Source organism: Opisthorchis viverrini (genome assembly GCF_000715545.1).
Source record: "Opisthorchis viverrini unplaced genomic scaffold opera_v5_47, whole genome shotgun sequence".
Classification (NCBI taxonomy): Eukaryota; Metazoa; Platyhelminthes; class Trematoda; order Opisthorchiida; family Opisthorchiidae; genus Opisthorchis; species Opisthorchis viverrini.
In genome coordinates, this window is record NW_008751702.1 from 517012 (window position 1) to 537665 (window position 20654).

The following is a 20654-nucleotide window of genomic DNA, read 5'->3' on the forward strand; positions in this document are numbered from 1 at the left end:
TATATATATGAACGGCACAGCCTGGACTATTATAGAGCCTACCATTTCAAGCTGATTTATGTGTTGCAAGTACTGTCTTGAGCAAATTATTGGTCAATATATCGTGCTTGCTAGCATGTCCTTTCTTCTTATTTTGTACGTGTAGGTAGGCGTCATACACGACCGTCGTACAATATCATAGGAGATTTGGATGACTGTGAGGGTCAGCGGTTGACGCGTCCCCAACAACACAGTGAGCGATCTTCCTTGTCTACCATTAGAAGGGCATCGGTTTTCCCCCCAATGCGCCATCGAACACTGCAGCGCTTACGAAAAAACGTGCTGTATCCGATTGGTGTCTTCGTGCTCGGACTGTTCCCATGGCTAGATAATTTTGCCCACCTTGGCGGGTTTGTGGCTGGCTGTTTGTTGACTTTTATATTTTTGCCATATTCGAGACTTCGATTACCCAGTCGTTGTCGGCTCAAGCCCAAACCAAACAAAAGGAGACTACGTATCCCGATTGAAGTTGTTTGCTTTTGCACTTTTCTCGCTTTGTCTGTCATGATGTTCTGTTTATTTTGGCTCAGTCCGGTTCTTAACTGTCCATGGTGTAACTACTTCACATGCATTCCTCTGGTTCCTCACTTATGCGATCAGTATTTTGTCAACATTAGTCAACGTGCACTCTGTGTTCCCGAGTCGCTCTAGTGGCCGTAAAGGCCTTCGGTATGAATTTTTCACATTCCATCCACTCGTATCAGTAATAATGCTCACTTTCCTACCCCATAATCTGTCGGCTCGTTTTAGCCCGTGAATAACACTTTGAAGACCTTAACACAATTTTTTTGTTTATATTATAAATTTCACCAATTCTCCGCCGTTTTATGTTTTTGTCACTCTTCATACCTAGTGGTTCTCACCATTTCATTGTGTTATATCTCAATCTGCGCTCAACCCATCGTGAACTGTTACACATCCAAAAATAAGCATCTTATGCTCAGCACATAGTATCAAACAGAAGTCTATGTCCTCAGGTTCACTACCAGTTTCACACTGTGTGAACACTAAAATTATCCTGTCAGATGCTTTGACAGTTACATGCATGAATGATGTCAGCCCAACGTTCATGTATTTGGCATCGTAAAACTTGGAGTTCCATCAATTGACCAGTCAAATGAGGCAACTGCGTAGTTCGTACCTTGAATACTTCAAGACGCTGGTCGCAAAGACTAGCAGCTGTCGTTAAATCAGTGCACGTAAACTTGGAGTTGTCTATATGGGCTTCAATATTCAGCTAGCCAGTGCGCGAACGGACACGTAAATCACGATTTGATTACTATGACCGATTAGCGAGGATTCGCATACCCTAGCACTTTGAGCTGCGCCCATAACTGTTCGCGCTTCTGCCGAGAAAGTGGATGAGCGTATTGTCTGGTGTCATACATGACCAAACTTTCGGTGCATACATGGTGTGCATAAGAACGTAGTACCTTCTTGAATTTTATGTGGAAGCATCAGAGACAGGCTATCCTGTGACCCTTCACGCTGGTGTGATGTGAGCATTGAGGTTGGAACCAGGCGATCGTGCCCGAACTCAGTCGTTCATGTCACTAAACTGATTAGATGTACATCTGCGTGAGGGAAGAAAACCGATGGTGAGACACGGGACCGTGAACACAGCAACAGTGCGTGGGTGGACACTAGTGCCAGCTACGCGTACAGGCTAAAGCAACCCGCCGTGAAGCAGTTCACCTCTGGGAACTTGCAGTTAGCTGGCGTTTTATCAACACGGGGAGTTACATACAGAGATTACGAAGGACTAGGAGCGTTCCTAATAATAAGTTCTTCAACTATTTGCTTAATCAAGAATTTCGAGTATTTTCTGCTGCTAGCTTCCGTAAAATAGGTTATACGAAATCATCTCATGCTAGGCCATTCAATTATTTGTAGGAAAAAATAAAGTCTTAAGTGTTAGCAACTGTTGCCATTCTCGTTGAAAGATCTAAGTGACTGTGCATAAGTGTGAACTGAATTTATTGGGGAACTCGGGTCGGAGGAGTTTGCTCCAACTTCGAAGCGTATTCGCTGATGTTGGGCCAGCTAGATAGCCCATTTTCACTTAGTTTGTTTTGCAAGATATACTGCGTGTAATTCATCTGGAGGGTGCAATCAGTTCATTTGGTGCTATGTCGCAGTCGCAGGCAGTTCCGTACTTCTGGATTCCACAAGTTTGTAGGAACCAGATCAAGATGACTTAGCTTTCTCCGTTACCAGTGTGAAATGGAAATCTGGTCCTCTGTAGAAAGACCAAGTTATCGGTGTTTCGTTAATTACTACTACAACTAAATTTCTCCAGTTCAGTTAAAAGGCCTTTTAGGTAATAAGTACTACCCTATTCCCAATAAGTTGGTTTTCAAATGTAGTCTGCATGTTCCTGGGAACAAAAACAATAAGGGAAGGGAAGGGATTCCTCCCGTGATCGATCCGCCGCTTGTTTTGAGGCCAAATGTCTACCAAATTTTTGTACCCTGAACAGAGTAATCCTTTACGCGCATTTAGCAAGTTATTATGTTTACGGCCAGTCACGGTGTCGGGTTTGTGGTTATCTCTGATTGCAACCACTCTGATAAAAAAACCGCTCGTCCCTGTCGTGTGTCTAGACTACGTAAGCGGTAGATGAACGCAGTATGCCCTGAAGACGGGGTTGATTCGAACCAAATATGAAAATTGGACCCTGGTTCCCCCGCGGAACTTCGAACCCATGAAAACGTCTATACTCGATAGTGTCATGATAGATGGAGGGGAAAACAGTAATCAAGTTGGTAACATTCGATAGGATTCCCGGTTTTTATTCAACACCAACTTGCTATTCGTCTTGCGACATAAAAAATCTCTTGTTTTGATGCGGCTTTTTCTACATGACGCTTTCAGCATTGGTTTGTGATACTCGACGTCACCGTGAAACATACTTCTAAAAAACGCACACCGAGCCATATAGATAGTTTTGAGTTACAATAACTAGTAAGTCAACAATGAGAGGTGAAACTGCTGGACAAATTTAAATATACTGAAGGCGGTTTGTCTCTTTATCTTCAAAATTTGGGATCAAAGTCTCATTTGGAAGGAAAGGGTTGGTAATTTCCAAGAGCCTCGCGAGTGGTGGTTGGGTTTATTCTTGTGTCGACCCTGCTGACTGATGCATATTTAATACATTTTCCATGTTATCGCCAAGGTGGAGAATATCTTCACGTTACTTGCACGATAAAGGTTACCTTCAACTCTTTGAAGAATGAGCTACGAGACTCACATGCCAGGAATCCCAGTATTGACTTTTAACGTCACTTCCTAATCAATCGTGGACTAAGTCTGTTACTCTGTGCTGAATATGCTTCCAGAATAGATAACCGGTCGACGAGAAATGTGAACCTGTTTAGTTGCATTATTTGGACCATGTAAGGGGGATATTTGATCCGTAACACAGTGAACCAATTCACCCTAGACTTCCACGACTTACTAGTCATTCAGCCAGTTCTGACGAACGAGTTAGACTCATTCGCTCATTTCGGGAATCCATTCATTCTATTAACGAACATAACAGATACTGATCGTCAGTTCCTGTTCGTTCTTGTTAACTGACCTAAACTAAATGTTGAACTATTGTCTATGCGTTTGTCATGGACACAACGAAACAATTATCAATATGCGAAAATTGGCCTACTCATATATTTTCCGAGTCATTCGACGAGACGCAATGAGTAGATTGGCCACGAGGCTTAGCTATTAAAACTACCTGAATAACGGAATCGTATTTTCAGACTGGCTTCATGATTAAATCCAGATGACGTCGGGCTCTATGTGTGCTGTGCAAATTCCGCGGATAACTGCTCGGACCCTATTGTAATCACCCGGAGTTTAACCTGACCGCTGCCTGATATAATTTCACCCTGAAGTGTGGTATCTGCATCCAGTATATCGAAAGCAGTCTACCTTGATTCCACTTGGGAGAAACTATCCAGATCATAAAATGACTTGTCAGTCTTATCACCCCGAAACGGCCGAATATCTTATTCTCGGACAACAAGGATCGGTATTGGCCACATTCTGCTGCGTCTGCATACTTGGATACTTTTACTAATTCCACTTGCATATTTTCATCACTTTTCAGTTTCCACGTCCATATTCTCCTCACTCCGATATCCTGTTAGAATTTAGGATTATTTAGTGTGCTAGGGTATGACGGTAACAAGGTTTATTAAACCCTATATGAGCACGGTCTGACTCATCCAGAACCACTTTTGGGGTGATTTTGTGCTGGTTAGTTATTTTTGATGGCATCAGTAGTTCCTATATTGAGCAGAACAGATATCAAAGCTTGATGCCTCAACGAAAATTTGGAATTAGTATGCACAAGGCAATACAGTTGCAGCACAAGATATCTGAGGTATCTGCGGTATTCGCGTAGGACACAATGTTCCTGGATTTAGATGGTAACAACTACCTCCGTTTGGTTGGTATCTGATATCAGTCACCATGAGGTCTGAACGATGTTTTCCCTGACAAAGGAAACAGCCGGTGGAAGACGATTCCCAGGATGCGCTTCGACTAAGTTGAAGACGCTCCAAAATATCTTTACTCCGAATGAACGTCGGGAAAGGTTTTGTAAAGTTTGAGAATCTGGTTCTTTGTTGAACACGACATGAAACGCATCACGGGATGTAGAACGAGCAAGTAGAACATAAAGTTGATTGAAAATTGGGGACTACGCCTACCTGATGGGCCCCAAGAAGAGCGAAACCGGTCGTGGGCTGTCGAAGAATTTTCAACGACCTTATGAGTAGTGTATTACGTCCATACTTGTATTACGATTTCCCAAGTATCGTACAAATTTAAGCATGAAGCGGCTTGGTGCAGCACGTTCAGTTGCTTAAGACTATTAACCGAGGTTTATCTGGGTAGCTGGTAAGTCTCCCGCAAAACCAAATTGGTTCGCGGATGAGTGTGTTTCATTACGCAATCAATTATTTCTGCACTTGGTGTCATCCCCTCAGAACAAAGAAATGCAACCTAGCTTGGGAAGCTGCACTTGTATATGACCGTCATCATACAACAGTAATTATAAGAACTTCCTGACAGCCCATTGCTCTCACTGCCAGGGTGTAGTTCCCAAATTTTCACCACGTTATTTTACATTTTTACATCACATTGAACACTTATGAAGTGAATCCCCACTTACAGGCAGGGAGCTTGGTGAAGTGATACCATACGATCAGTATACCTCGATATCTCAAATATCGGTCTAAATAAATCCTGAGGAGACTTTAATGCTGCGCATTCGCTTACAAAACGCCGGATGCAGTAGATTCAACCCAGTATCCCTCAAGCGCAACTGCAGTTCGCAAACGACAGTGTGCCCTTCAGTACCGCGCTGGTTATCCGCTTATCTGATTTGGAGCCAACATCTCACACGAGCCAACTAGTACGTACTGGTTGATTTACTAATATTTACTTGACCTCGTGCATTTGATCCCCCAATAGCGTGACGAACAAAAGGAAGTGTATTTCAGCCTGAGTGGTTTCGCTCGAAATGTTTGAGATTGGCTGCAAACTAAGTCCGCACCAATGGTCCTCACCCCCCAAAAAATGGTTATCTGTTAAGGTTATCTCTTTCTGGAGGGTTTTCTGTAGAGCACCAAACACGTTCGTAGAGTAACTGTGACCTCAGAGTGCGTCACGGAGCCACGAACCGTATTGGGACACTTTCACATCTATCCAAAGAATCATTTCAACAATTCCACAGTTTTCACGTAAAACCGCAAATAATTCTCAACTGTACGGTGTTATATAGTCAAGAGACTTTAAAAGCACTCCAAAGTACCTTCAGCCAAGCTTGTGGGTTTGGTGCAATTTCATTTAAAATGAGGTTACTGCTGCGGCCATAAGTCAAATTCGCCAGAAGGCCACCAGAGGCACAACCATCAACCTCTCGCTACGCACCACTACGCTTTTTATCGACGCACTGATTGTGCTACCTCGATTGGTGGTGAAACGTCTGTAATGAAATTGTCCAGCTTAGCGAACAAACCAACGACCAGAAGGCCACCAAATTTAGCAGAACCTGGTGTTTAGTTGATTTTGGATTTTCTGAGGGATACTATATATGACGGATATGAGTGCAACATTTTCGAACCTCTTCAAGAATGGCTTCTAACGAAATGTATATGGGAGTGGACTTTTGACCAATTTTCCGGAAGTCATATCATGTATAATAGTTGTCCCAGATGCATACGCCATTGAAGACGATCAAAATGGTAGCAAGGGTAACGTAGTGTGCGACATAAAAGTACATGATAGAAACATGGAATGGCTGAAAAATCACCCTGAACGAGTTAGCTTCAGTTCAACTGGTCTAGCTGCTCAAGTTGTCCATGTATATGAGAAAGGTAACCAAGTTCTTCATCAGTAAGGCAAGAAAGCCAATGTCTCGAGCTTCTCTCACCAGTTATCACATTATTGTTAACAACTCATTACCTTTTACTCATTGGAAACGGAAATACAACGTTTTCGAGAGGGGAGCGTTTGAAAGTGAGATGACCGGTTGGACTAAAAAATGGTTTCATGGCGGAATTGCTGGTCGGAGCTAATTTAAATTTTAAATACATGCAATAGAAATCACTATTCAGTCATCCGAAGTATCACTCGATCACTTAACTCACTGTGGTTTTAGGCATCTTTGTAGGGGAGCTTTTCTCCTTTTCTTCCAAGCCTCACACTGTCTTCTGCCCGTTCGCCAATCGGTTTTATCGTAAAATTGGTTATGAAAATCATTACGTTGAACTTTGAATATGTCGCAAGAAGCAGGCTTGCTGGTTGCGATTTCTTGTTTACCGTTTTTTTCCGTTAAGTTAAATCAGTCCGGTATAATATTCAACGTACAACCGGCAAACTAATGTTCGCTTTAAACAACCAGAAACGATAGTCGATCAGTATTTCAGCTCACAAACCATGCACTGAAATGCAGTGGTCCCAGTTGCTGAAGCTTCGTTCACCGAAGATAAGGAGAATTAGAGTGTGAGAGCCACGCTTCGGAAGCGATGGCCCAATCAGTTCATTTAGGTCAATTCAATTTAGCAGCTATAAACCGTGTGCCATGTGCACATTGGTTCCAGTTGCCACACTTTCGATCACCGGAAAGCGGGACATTGCAACATAGAACCAAGCCTTTGAGACGAAGTCATATTCAATTTGTCCGTAAATTGAGTAGCCACGCACTGAAGGCAATACTTTAATACAAAACAACCAGAAACGATAGTCGATCAGTATTTCAGCTCACAAACCATGCACTGAAATGCAGTGGTCCCAGTTGCTGAAGCTTCGTTCACCGAAGATAAGGAGAATTAGAGTGTGAGAGCCACGCTTCGGAAGCGATGGCCCAATCAGTTCATTTAGGTCAATTCAATTTAGCAGCTATAAACCGTGTGCCATGTGCACATTGGTTCCAGTTGCCACACTTTCGATCACCGGAAAGCGGGACATTGCAACATAGAACCAAGCCTTTGAGACGAAGTCATATTCAATTTGTCCGTAAATTGAGTAGCCACGCACTGAAGGCAATAACTTTAATACACGGGCGCCTCTGACTGCGCGATTGGACCATTTCCAGTTCTGTTTGTTCACTATTTTAGGAGATGAGAAATACCTAGTGGAGGCGATAATCCCGATGCAAGAACGCTATTAGCGGGGTGAAAGTTATACATGTCAATGTTTATGACGACTGGTTTCTCTAACCCCGGGATCTCCGTCCAGGGTGACGGCGGTTACAGGATCGACTGGGTTGATTGGTAAAGGCCCTTACCACTGTAACAGATGGTTCCATCCCAACTGTGGAACCGAGAATTTCGTGCGCGGAAATTCCACATCGTAGAGTTTTAATCGTACTCGCTTCCCGATCCATGTTTTTTAATTCATCATTAATTAAGAGTTTTTATCGTTGTTTCACACTTAACTGTGTAAATATTGTCTTCTTTTCCCTTTGACAACTTACTCTTAAAGCATGTTAATTGGATATGTGCTTAACTCTACTTGAAAGGCAGATAAAATCAGCCTTGACACTTACTGCCTATTTTGTTCCTCTGGTAAACTGGGAGACCCATCTATGTTACAGTTCAAAGTGTAGGATGGACAGGTGAGTGGGCAAGGAAAAATCAATGATGAGCTAGGTTTAATCTTGAGACATATGACATCTACGTCGCAGAGCTGAATGGGAATAAGGAGATCTTTAGTAAATCATTCAGGTAACCGAAGGTCAAGTGTAGTGGGTTTCTGGTCATAACAGATTTCGTTTGCATTGCCCGATCGTCGAGTACTCCGTTTCGTACATCATCGGCGTGGCGAATGTGGATTTCAAGTCTGGATCTGAAAGAGAAAGGAGTGTGTATGGTATGGTTGCGTTTCTTCATGATGCTTTCTCCTTCTGTAAAGAACGCCTCGAAGAACACGACAAAAATGGTCGGATTTTTCCTCCCCAAGGGAAGCAGCCAATATCAACATGGCAGAAAGCCTTGGTTTCAAGAATATCAATCTCAGATACACCTTCGTGCCAGTTGTTCCAGGGTAACCTCATGTGGTAGTACATTTTGTGTTTTTATCTACTGAAAACAGCCACTTATCAACTCCTCACCCGGAGGTACATATTTCCCCATAAGACGAACTGTTGCTTTTCTCCATGTTCTTGCGGAGTTCCGTTTGGGGTGCCCAATCTCATCATATACCATGCCACACTTTACTTTCACTGCGAATGAGTACTTGGCACTGTGCAATGCGTTAAGTAGGCAAATTGTTTCGGTTAACCCACTTGACAAAGTATGATATAGATAACATTTGCTTATTGTTAGTTAACTTCAGCACCGTGGCCGTTTATTGTGCCTAGAGGGTCTGCCCCTCTCACAAGATGCCGGTTAGGTATTATCTGTATCGTTACCAGTATTCGCGAAATTGGGTGAGAACCACCACTACTGAGGCATTCGTTGCCTTATGCTACCAAGTTTCCGCTGATGTCGATAACGGCGTGACGCACCTCTCAGAAAAACTTTTTAACTTATGTAGTGTGATAAACTGCTGTGTACTCAGGCAACTGCATAAATGGGTTCTTTTCTGACTGCATCACCAATGTTTTGCACACAGCAAATCTATATTTTTTCCTGAAGAGACCACTCTCAAGAGATCGTTTCTAGCCGCTCTCTTCAGAGCAGTAACCATAATATTTCCATTAATCACTTAGAGGAATGAGTTCCCTGTCATCGCAATTTCGATAGCACCCAGGTCGATGGACATTAATGGTTTTTTTAACACAAAACCTTGGATGTCTATAACACCAGGCCTTTGAGCAATCGTGAAATTCGTGCGTAAAAGTACCAAAAATGTGGAAAACCTTTTTTACCTGGAAGAACAAAGGGCGTTTCGACCGGGCACAAACGGTCTTCTGTTCGAAGGACACTTGAAGGCTGATCAAAATCAGCTTGATAGATAGTTTTAAGACCTCTGAAATGAAATGAATAATGCCAAAGTCCATATGGGTTGATAATCAACGTAATAGAATAAGTACTTCAAAACTGTCGTCAAACCATCAGATTCCTTCGTTCATGGAGCAACCTCAACATAAAAATAAGATTGTCTTGCCAAGGACAAACTCATTCTCCTCAATGTCGATAGCTAGTTCGGTATTCGCTGTGCATCACAAATCGATTTGAACGAAGCAGTGTTGTAGGAGAGTTCTTACAGTGTCATCACCTTTGGATTTTCTCTGACTTTATTCAACCTGGCCTAGTGAATGAAATTGTGAACTTGTATTTCGCCAACCGAGGTTCAGGTCCCCCTTTTAACAATCCTAGTTTACTGCTTAATTCTTCCTTTCAAGAAACCCTGTCTTGTAAAAAAACAATGGTATTCTCCTCAGGCAAAGACATGCGCAACCAGTAAACAGCTGACTACTATTTTGTTTTACCGTGACCAAGTCACGGGAGCTCCTAGGGATGAGTGAAACCCTGACGTTGTTGGCTCGATATCAACACACTTTGAAAAAACTCTTTAGATCACACCACTCTTTGAAGCATCAAAAATATTGTTGCTTGCCAAATTTGGCCGAGTGGGAGTCTTTAGAAGCTGTCTATTCTACATTTTAAACAAGTTAGGCAACTGTAATCATTTACATATTGCGTTCATGTGCATGCACCTTCAGCTGTTAAACATAAAAACGTTTATAGTCTTGCTTTGTATCAAACCCGTAAATGTTTTTCTTACGTGTGAGGCACATGGAACGTCACAGGCCGAACTCGCGTGTGATCGGTGGCTTCCTTGAACAGAACTCTGTCTCGGAGTGGTAAACGTTCCCGAGGTACACTGTCCTTAGGAATAGGGCTGGATGGCAAAAAGGTTAAAATGTTATATCAATTATGTCTCCAAGAGTGGGCTTTTATAATGATACTGACAAAACGAAGCCATCATGTGATGGGACAGTGGTGGTGAACACAGAATGACTTCGTTCAAAAAAAACAAGTCAGGTCCCTTTTTAGCTTCTCACTTGTAATTCAAAAGAGTTTCAACTCAACTGCAAGAGAACGCTGAAACAATCCTAGCTCATTTGATATGATAATCTTTGTGATGCTGATGAAAATTACTCTTGGGCAAAAGATGCTAATGACTAATGGCTGCGCGGATAGTAAATATAGGGCGATTCCTTGTTAATTTATCAAATTTGAGATATTGGAGTATATGACCACTGAAAAAAACGCTGTTTAGACTTGGGTAGGAAAAACCAAATGACATGCATGCCAAAAGCCTAAAACGTAGAAGAAACCACAGCACAAGCTAAAGACGAGTTGTGACGAAGCTTTTTGATCCACAACGGGAAATAAGAACCTTAGTGTAGGATATTTGTTCTTGATATGAATGCTAAAACACGCAGTGGAACAGAGAATAAAAAAAACCACAAAGCAATTAAATGGCAAGGTGTAAACTTTGGAAAAGAAATAGTCAGAAATAACACAGAAATGAAGGAGCATTTATTTCCAAACAAACACACCTCAAGTTAGCGAATCCCAACACAGACGGCACTTATCAAGAGTAAATAAGAGCAGCGCTAAAATATCAAGGACGAGTGAGCAATCCATTAGACGAAATACCACACTGTCAAGTATAGTATCACTGTGTTTTGGAATAGTGCACGAAATATCACATGCACGTTCCGGGACGGCTATCTAGCACGTCTAAAAAATTCATGTTTGTTATGTGCCACACTTTATTGTCGGCCAGGATAAGCTATCCTGTGGTCACGAAATTCAACATTATCTGCGAAATAAGAACTTGGAATTTTAGACCTTTTTAAACAACTCAACAGACGTTAATAATCTTCCGTAAATTCATCATCATTATCATTAACAGCATGAAATCAGTGTTCAACACCGATGCTTCGTTGCCGTACAACCATGAGTTATTAGAAAGTCTTCTTGCACAGAAAAGAGTAAGGTTGGACGGGGAAGGGACTTATTGCTAGATTACCACAATCATTCCGGGGTGCCCACACCTCCAGACATTCACTCAGACAATCTGGATAGAAACTGACAAGAACGCCACTGACATCGGTTGGCAGGCATATCTTGTAGTGTCTCCAACCAGGCACAGTGAGGATCATGCGGTCACATCCTGAAAGGCGAGAAGCACCAAGAGCACACAAGCGAGTCGTGATTTCCTTGATATTCATCCGCCAAGTCAAGGGTTGGCCACCTCTCTGTATACGCAACTGTCTACTGCTTGGCAGATTTCCCAATGAAATATATGGACATTTGTTTAAAATGGTGCAGCACCCCGTAGAGTTAGGGACTGACTGCGCACCGCTCGGGGTGCTTGGAATGATTTAAGGCTGTTCCAGAAGAGTCACGTATACATTGATAATAATTAGTCAGAGTGAGTCGGAGGCTACCGAATGGTTTTCAAACTAATTCAGAACCGTGCTGCCGAATGGGTTCGACCATGCCTGGTCCGCATATACCCACTTGGAAATCGTCTCGAAAAGCACAGGCGCATACGGCAAATCGCAACTATACATTACCAAAGTGTCACTCATCGGCTCCATTACATAAAACGTCAAACCAAAAAGCCAGTGCAAAATTTCCGGGTTTCTACGCTAATTGAACGCCCAAACAGCAGTGTCAATGTAGCACAATTTTTTCTGTTTGACTGGAGGGTAATAACGGGACTTCATTCACTTGTCACACAAGCATTACAGTTGTCTTCTCTTTAAAATCCATCCTGCGATGGGATCACTTACAGTGAGTCTCTTGTGGGTTCTTTAAATGGTTGGATCCTCTGGGAGTCCGCGTATTAAAGAACACTGTCATAGGTGAACCCGTAAAGACGGTGTTTATAGTTAAAACAACAATTACGCTTCCTTGCTCCACGAGGCCCACTTGATACATTAACCAAAAATTATGTCTTTCAACGTCCAACCTCATTTGAGAAAAAATGCCCACACACTTGTCACCTCGAAGGAAATAGCTTTAAATCATTGACCAAAACCGGTCACTTCTTCAGACTGGTCTTTCCTGGGAGGAGGTTTATAACTCGAATATGTTTAATGAGCTCAGAGGACCGTTAATTTGACCGAAAGTCTCCTATGAGTAGTGGCTTTTCCGGATGTGGACAGACAAGATTTAAGGCCTTGAGTTTTGCCGCCGGAACGCATTCGTGAGCTAAAATATCTTTTGATGATGATGCACCATGCGCACGGGTGGCGAGACTTTGGAGGTCTTGACACTAGATTTGCCACTCACTGGACACAATGCTTGCAGCAAATTACAAACATTCGCAATCGGCTTGCACAAGAGTGTGAACTCAAACGAGAGCCATCGGTACAATTTCTGCCAGCGTTTGCGAATTTGTAGCGCTTAAAAGCTGCTGTTTTTCCTACACAGTGTCACATTTCCTCCACTTTAACATTCATTACATTGTTGTACAAGGTTCGCTTTTGAAAAAACACAAGTTTCCTGGCGGAAGGGCTTTGCGCTTTCGTAGGGTGATTGGTGTCAGGAATTAGCTAGTTGGACAATACTGGATATCCCAAATCTCTAACTAAAAATATCATCTCCCATCACTGGAAGATTGTAACACCTGATAAGGTCTTGAATATCATGGAGGTAAAACCCTTTATTTGTTGTGTGGTGGTTCGACGGAAAACAAACATCTAGGATTACATCTCATGGGTTCTGAGCCAATTGCACCTTGCATTGGTTTCCCCGTAACATGTCTCACTTACGTTGATGGTTTGTTCTGTTTATTCAAGACTCCTTGGAGCTTTCAAACAAACACTACGGTGGCATTCCTATAGAGTTTTATGGTCTTTCGCCATGTTGGTGATATCCACGGACGATAAAAATGGTCATTATGACGGGTGTTTCTTTTACTTCAGATGTTATGGTGGGTAGTCACAGTGTTACTGACTTGGCTTCAGTGTACATACATATATTCACTATTATACGCACTTGAAGAGTACGTATTACTATTTATTCGTACGAGATTCATCCTCCGTCCCCAAGATAGAACGCCCTCAACAAAGGCCCGGCGTGTCGGTCTCCATGGAGGCTTATGCTCATGGGGCTATTGTGTATATAAGATAGGAAACAAGTCTATGACACCTTGACTCACTTTGATTTAAGACCAAACCCCCGGGCTTTCGGATAAGATTCCAGATCCCAATATGTGGCGATATCTTTCTTCGCACATGCTTCCAGTTCTTCGGGCGTCCACACACGATGCTCTTTCATTGTAGTAGTTAAGTATGGATCTAAGTGCCGCAAGACTTCTTTATCTTTTGGGAGAAGCGTGCGTCCTCTCAACGATCGGTTCACAGTTGAGGCAACTATTTTCTGGAAAAATGAGTGCAAATGAGAAAAGTACCTTAGATGGGCCCTCTTTATGGTGATTATCCAGGACAAAAGGCTGCATTCCAATTGGCCGCCAAACCTCGCTTGGGCTGTCGTGTTGTCGGAACTCATCATGTGTCTCGCTCTTTTGGTGACTCGGGCTCAGTGGTCTATAGTGCCGGCCCGCTAAATATCGTGAGCGAAAGTCGCTGATATAGTGAACATTCCAGTGATGCGGAGGTGGCAACGCACGAGTGTTTTGTAGCTCTTCAGAAAGTACTTTTGGGTCGTGAAATGAACCTGTTGTCGTGGTATAATGATCTGATGGCTTGACGGCTCCGCCAGGTCGCTGGGAGCACGTTTGTTCCGTCGAAAGCTTGGTCTAAATTAGTGATTTTAGCATGAGCTTATGTTGAATAACCAAACCCACTAGAGTATTTGAGTCTGGAAAATAAAATCCAGGCCTCCAGTGATGCCCGACCCCAAAAGACGTACGGAAGACATCATCAGTTGATTTTCCAATTAAAACATTTTTGCTTTCTAACAGGTCCGGCATAAGTTACAGACGCTCGTGATGCTGTGGTAACGCTCACTTTGATAAGGTAAAACAAAACACCGCGGTTTTTCAATGATTTCGACAAAGGTTGAAAGATAGAAGATAAGCCTCGTACCTACCGCTAAGCACGCAGCGTCGGTAGGCCAGGTATAGATTACACTCTTCTCTGTCAGGGTGGGTCCTACAGAACGCAGAGTCACACCACTTTTCGTCGCAGATCCTTAGCCGGCAGGCGCACTTTACTTCAAGACTTCTGTATGCCGAATAAAAAGTGGCAATGTTGCATCCTGCTGTATGCATGCTTACATAAAAAACCATCAAAATATGCCCTAATTTTCTTGATATTTGTTTTCGTTGCTCTCCTGTCTTAATTGTTGACACGCGTTCAACTCTATAGCCGCGATGCTATGGCTCCAGATGTGTTCATTGAGGAGCCGAGAGCTGTCCGGTGTTCATCCTTCACTGCATCTTCACTGCGTTTGAGAGGGCGTTAGACAAATACATGAGGGATAATTATGTGGCGTCCGTGCGCGCAGTGGATAATGGAGGTACCACCGTTGTTTTGCACTACAAGCATGTGTACTACGAATGCAGCAAACGGCCGGCTAAACCGATGGGAAGTTGGCGAATCTGAAGAAGTAAGTAAGTCGAGTGGATTTTCCAGTGGTGTTTTGTAAGTTTTGTCCAAAGAGACACGGGAACCATCTCTCAATCACCTGTTACTATCTTGAGCACAGTCACAGGGATTTTAGATTTTTGTACGACCGACTTCCAGTGGATTGCCGGCTAACCAAAGATGAGTTGGGCACCTGCATGTCTTTGCTGAAGTATGGAACACCCAACTGTGAAGTGTGGCTGTTTCTGGTCGATGAATTTAGCATACTCCTTGCCACGCACGATACTACCACCACCGGAAGTGTCGACCAGCCCCGTTGAGTGAGTGATAGATAGTTTGGCTTTGTTACGAGAGACGATATGCCTTTCGACCTGGATAAGCTTCGCGGGCCCGAACGGCTGCCTGTGTCGCAGTCGGGAAAGGTCGCTACAGCCACATATATTTCGCGAGATGCCAGCAGATGGCGCTCTTCCAACGCTTCACACATGTAGAAATTGTCGATGATACGCGCAATACCAAACGATCCGAGTGGGGCTTTCCAGTGCAGGCGGTTTATGGTCCGTGGATACATGCCACACACTTTCCTGATCATGAATGGCATGAGCATTGGGTGCCCAGTTATGAATGCCTTTGTGGAAAGTGAACAGTTCGTTCTTATGCCCAAACTGTTTGACTTCTCCAGGGACATGAGTAGTGAACAACTTAAAGTGAAAACTTTTTTCATGGACAAGATAGCCGCATGAATGCGGGCATCCAGAGTCATGTTCAGCTGCGATATCATGTTGTGCTTTTTCGTGTTAGCAAAGCTATCGGGAAGCACTGTGTATCGCATAATATCGGTGTATTTTGGCCACAACTACTCTGCAAACAGCCTACATGCATTCCACCGTGCTCATCGCCTAGACAACGCCATACGGTGGGTTTTCTGTTTATCATAATGCTAGCACACAGGTCCCGACAAAACCTGCCATTCCTAAGCCACACTGACCCACGGTTCGTCTCTTGCCACACGGCCTAATGAATGTACATTATCAGCTAACGGGCTGTGGACGCGCAGCTCGGGATCGTCTGTCGTTGCAGTGTGACCAAAAACCACATGGAGAACGCCAACGGCTGCCCGAGGAAGCATGTGCGCCACTCGGACGCACTCGAACATCTCACACAGAAGGCGTCTTGGCACACCAAGTGGCTCATGCGGGAATGAGAGATGCGTGCGTTGTACCACTGCGACCACAGGGAAATCCTGGAAGGCGGCGGTTACGTTCTAAACCTGGTCCGCTGGGTGGCCGCGTAGGCATCTCCCTGCGTTTTGAGGCACTTGGCGTCGTGACACACAAGGCTGCAATACCATCGTGTTGAAACTAACAGAGCGAGGTGAATCTACATGACTAATTTTTAGTTCCTTGTACAAATATCCGGCGAGGAGCGAATCAAAACCCACGAGCTATCAGCATAATACCAGCGAAAAGTGGGAAACTCCTCGCTGCGTGTTCGTTCATTGGCAAACACTAAATACACAGTTGCAAGCTTTCGGACAGGACAGTAAACGTCTCCCATGTACAGCTTTGGGGAATGAACATTCTCACGCATCCTCATAATCATTGACCATTACACGATTATGAACAAACACCACAAAGTGGTTCTACAAGTTCCGTGATAAGCTTCACCTTTCATTAGATTCGGGGCGGAGCTCCGAAAGCCCCGTGTTCCCTTTTTGCAGACGGCCTGAAATCCTGGAGTTCAAACGACAGTGCCCTCTAAATGGATGTAGATGCTGCAAAACAGTGATCGTTGGACTGACACCTACCTCTGAATGACGAAAAGTGCGTTCACATGCCATTCGGAAGGAACTCAGAGAACGCCCATGTCGTGCATGTGCGTATGGACCAAAAGACATCACGAGGATAGATGCCAAAAACGATTTGGGTATCTGGCCCCCTTCAAACATGTCCTTCTCACCGCACCATGGGAAATCGGCTCCAAAGTCACTCGGCGTTCTATGGATGATCCGGCGCACCTTCTCCCATATTACTCGCATTGACTTTCAAATACTCTATGGGGTCTGCGTCAGACCACTTCTTAAATATGTCAACCAAGTTGTCTACTCATGGCAGAAGAGGGACGTGATATCCATTGAGCGTGTCCAACGAGCTGCTACGAAAATGGTTGCCGGCCTTTAATTCGTGGATCATAAAACACGTCCCGCGGCGCTTGACCTCTTTTCTCTGGAGTATCACCGACTTTGAGAAGACCTGGTCCTTATTTTTTCACTGTTTAAACAAGCGTTGGTAAACATGTTCTACAGTTGTTCGAGACAACACATCAGGGACTGTGGTGAGATGGCTTCAATGTTCGGATCTCACACCCCAAGATGATGAATAGTTCATATTTCTGGTAGCTGCGGCTCTGAATGTCCTCCTTGCCTCATCTAGAGCCATCTTCGTGACAAGTTTAAACGCTTTTAATGCGCATCCTCGTGCGTGCGAACTTTATGTACCACGTTGAAACTTTATGCATGTGCCTTCCTGTTGAACAGTAACCGCTGATCGCAAAGAACAAAACCGACCCAGGAAACTTGGGTGAATGACTCGATTATTTTGTATCGCTCCGTGAATCCGTGCAAAATGACCGCACTCTGCTTGCCTGCATCACCTGTGGTATGCGTCATAACACATGTTTCCCCTTTGAATATCGGTGGCATAACTCCGGTTTCCATTTTCCTCCATTACATCGAACCCAATAGCTGGTCTGTTCGGCAGCTCTTCGTGTGTCTCATACTGATTACAAAGTTGAGGTCGTTTACTCTTTAGATCATCGTCCGTCCTTAATCGTATCGATGTTTCCCTGACTGTCACTACCGGTAATCAAGCCACTCCACTAGCTGCTCAGCTTTTGCGAGCCCCCAGTCCACTCCTTCGGGGGTCTGCTACTACTTTACTACTAATAACATGACTAGTCCTGCTCTTCTCGACACACCTCCAGAGGTGTTTTTTCATAAACTAGTATATCAGTTTCCGCTATTTGTCACTAGAAAAAGGGTTTTGACGCTTGAGAACCATAACTCGCCGAACTCTGATCGGTTTATTATGATGATGAGCTCCTGTTGTGTACCCGCTCATGTGCCGGTATCTCTTACGGGCTACCATATAATCCACTGCCTTAGTTTACATTCGCGGCCGATATCTCCTCTGCCTGCGCTCGGTGTCTGTATCAGATAAACTACAGAGTCGAACGTACAGTATTATGTTCACTGTTGTGTTGGCAAACTTTTCCCACTGTGCGGTGAGGAAGATCAGTCATGTCCCCAAAGTGAATCTGCGTACGAACAATTTATTTTTCCAACCTGGCCTCCCATCTACCTAGGAAACATGCGGGTATGGTTGCCAAGCTGTACTTGAAAAACGCATTCAACGATGTCATAGTAAACAAAACCATATAAGTCCAGTAATGCACTGGGCGTATTTGCGTACACGTTATTGGTTCCATGGAGCATCACAACGAAAGATATTAGCTAATTGCATAACACGAGTACGTATAATAGAGAGAACCCGCTGGAGGAACGAGGATGATTTCGTTAGACGCCTATGAGGATCACGAGTTCCGGTCTGATTTCTTTTAATGAAGCACCATGCGTTTCAGGCATGTCATGTATTTCTTAGGGCCAAATATTTGGTGGGCATCAGCCGCAAGAAGTAGAGTAATACAAAGCAGCTGTTGAAGGTGACATCGTGTAAGCATGGCCCCATGAGAATGCTACCACTGATGTGTCCGCTTTGTAAAGTAACTAATGTTCACAGTTTAGTAGACGCGTCTAATGGTGATGTTTGCACGAATTAACCTACATTAGGTCATTTCAGAACGCGAGTAGATCGGTGAACACCGAGTACCCAGAATTCCATATGCATAAATCTAGCAAATGCGGAGACATCAAAACGCCCAAAAAATTCAATTTTCATCTCGTCAAAGCTAAAACATTCACTTTTTCTACTATAAAAAGATGGGCACGAATGGTAATATGATTTCCCGGTTGATCGACGTTGGTTACATCCAGGCAAGTGATTGCGCATAGTGGACCCATTGCGCTTGTTAGTTGTGTGCATCGGCTATGTTCGCTCAGCTATCCGCTATGACAGACGTAAGTTGTCGCGGCACCGTGGACCGCGAGCCACACACAAGTTCCCACTGATGTGTTTTGCAAGCAAATATCAGGCGTTATGTTTGACACCTCTATGTTGGTAATGTGTTGGAATATTGGTAGCTCGGGTGTATTGGTTGTTATTTGATCAGGTGGCTGTTGATCTGTTTGCCGAGCTTGGCAATTGATTTGCAGATCAATTGATTTGCAAATCAACTGCATCCCCGCCGGTTGGTTAATTATACGGTAATGGCCCGTACACATCTCGAAGAACGTAAAGATTGCAGATGGTAATAAGCTATATCACTTGGATTATTTTAGTTGTACACGGCTTGATATCACTATGCAAGTCTTCAGGGCCTGTTTACGGGAACGAAGTTTTTCATTGCAAATTCGAGAAAAATCCAGGTTTCTTATAGCCGGCTCCTTGGCGGTACCGGATAGTTTGCGGTAATAGATTTACACATAGAGGTACTGGTAATTGATCAGGTGGCTGTTGATCTGTTTGCCGAGCTTGGCAATTGATTTGCAGATCAATTGATTTGCAAATCAACTGCCAAACTCGGCGAACAGATCAACAGCCACCTGATCAATTACCAGTACCTCTATGTGTAAATCTATTACCGCAAACTATCCGGTACCGCCAAGGAGCCGGCTATAAGAAACCTGGATTTTTCTCGAATTTGCAATGAAAAACTTCGTTCCCGTAAACAGGCCCTGAAAACTTGCATAGTGATATCAAGCCGTGTACAACTAAAATAATCCAAGTGATATAGCTTATTACCATCTGCAATCTTTACGTTCTTCGAGATGTGTACGGGCCATTACCGTATAATTAACCAACCGGCGGTGATAATTACTCAAAATAGGGGTTCACTGGTTCCCAAAACGCACGACTGAACAATCGTTATGTGAAACGGAAGATACAAGGCAAATTTGGTTGCAGGAATGATACATTTCCACAGAATTTTCTTTCACGAGAATAACGCGGGGTTTAACATGTTCCATAAACTATTTGGGGCACCGACTTACCTCAAAATTTTGCACGTTACGGGCCATTTACGTTTTATTACAGGTTTAAATATCCCGTTTCATTAGGCACTGGTACCCAAATGTATAAGATTGTTGACTTTGAAGTTTTACAGACCTAAATAAATCACGCATACAGAAAATTTCACACAAAACGCATCAGATGAAGAGATTTTAACCGTGGAGCAGCAAACATTATAACATCGTGGTTTCCGAAAAATTGAGTCCATTCAGCCAATAAAGCAATCTGTTCTCTGCCGGCTTATCTTGTACCTGCGTTTATTGCCAGAACCATAACATTCTGGTGCAACACTTTAATTCAAGGTGTGGCATACAACCATGTAAATGCACGTCTGACCATATCACGCTCATATGTCGCCTGGGTCAACTGTAAAACATGTTTACCAACGCTTGTTTAAACAG

The 20654-nt window shown here is 43.6% G+C and overlaps 1 protein-coding gene across 1 annotated transcript in view; it reads right to left on the bottom strand.

Moving 5' to 3' along the window:
• The window catches only part of T265_03287 (hypothetical protein), a gene marked incomplete at both ends in the record, with an annotated part of 10896 nt that extends 2963 nt beyond the window's left edge, over window positions 1–7933 (bottom strand). Inside the window, 3 exons of the mRNA XM_009167733.1 lie at window positions 7122–7262; window positions 7455–7710; window positions 7835–7933. Coding sequence (XP_009165997.1) covers window positions 7122–7262; window positions 7455–7710; window positions 7835–7933 — 496 coding nt within the window. The remainder of the gene's footprint in view (window positions 1–7121; window positions 7263–7454; window positions 7711–7834) is intronic.
• Between the last annotated feature and the right edge of the window lie 12721 nt (window positions 7934–20654).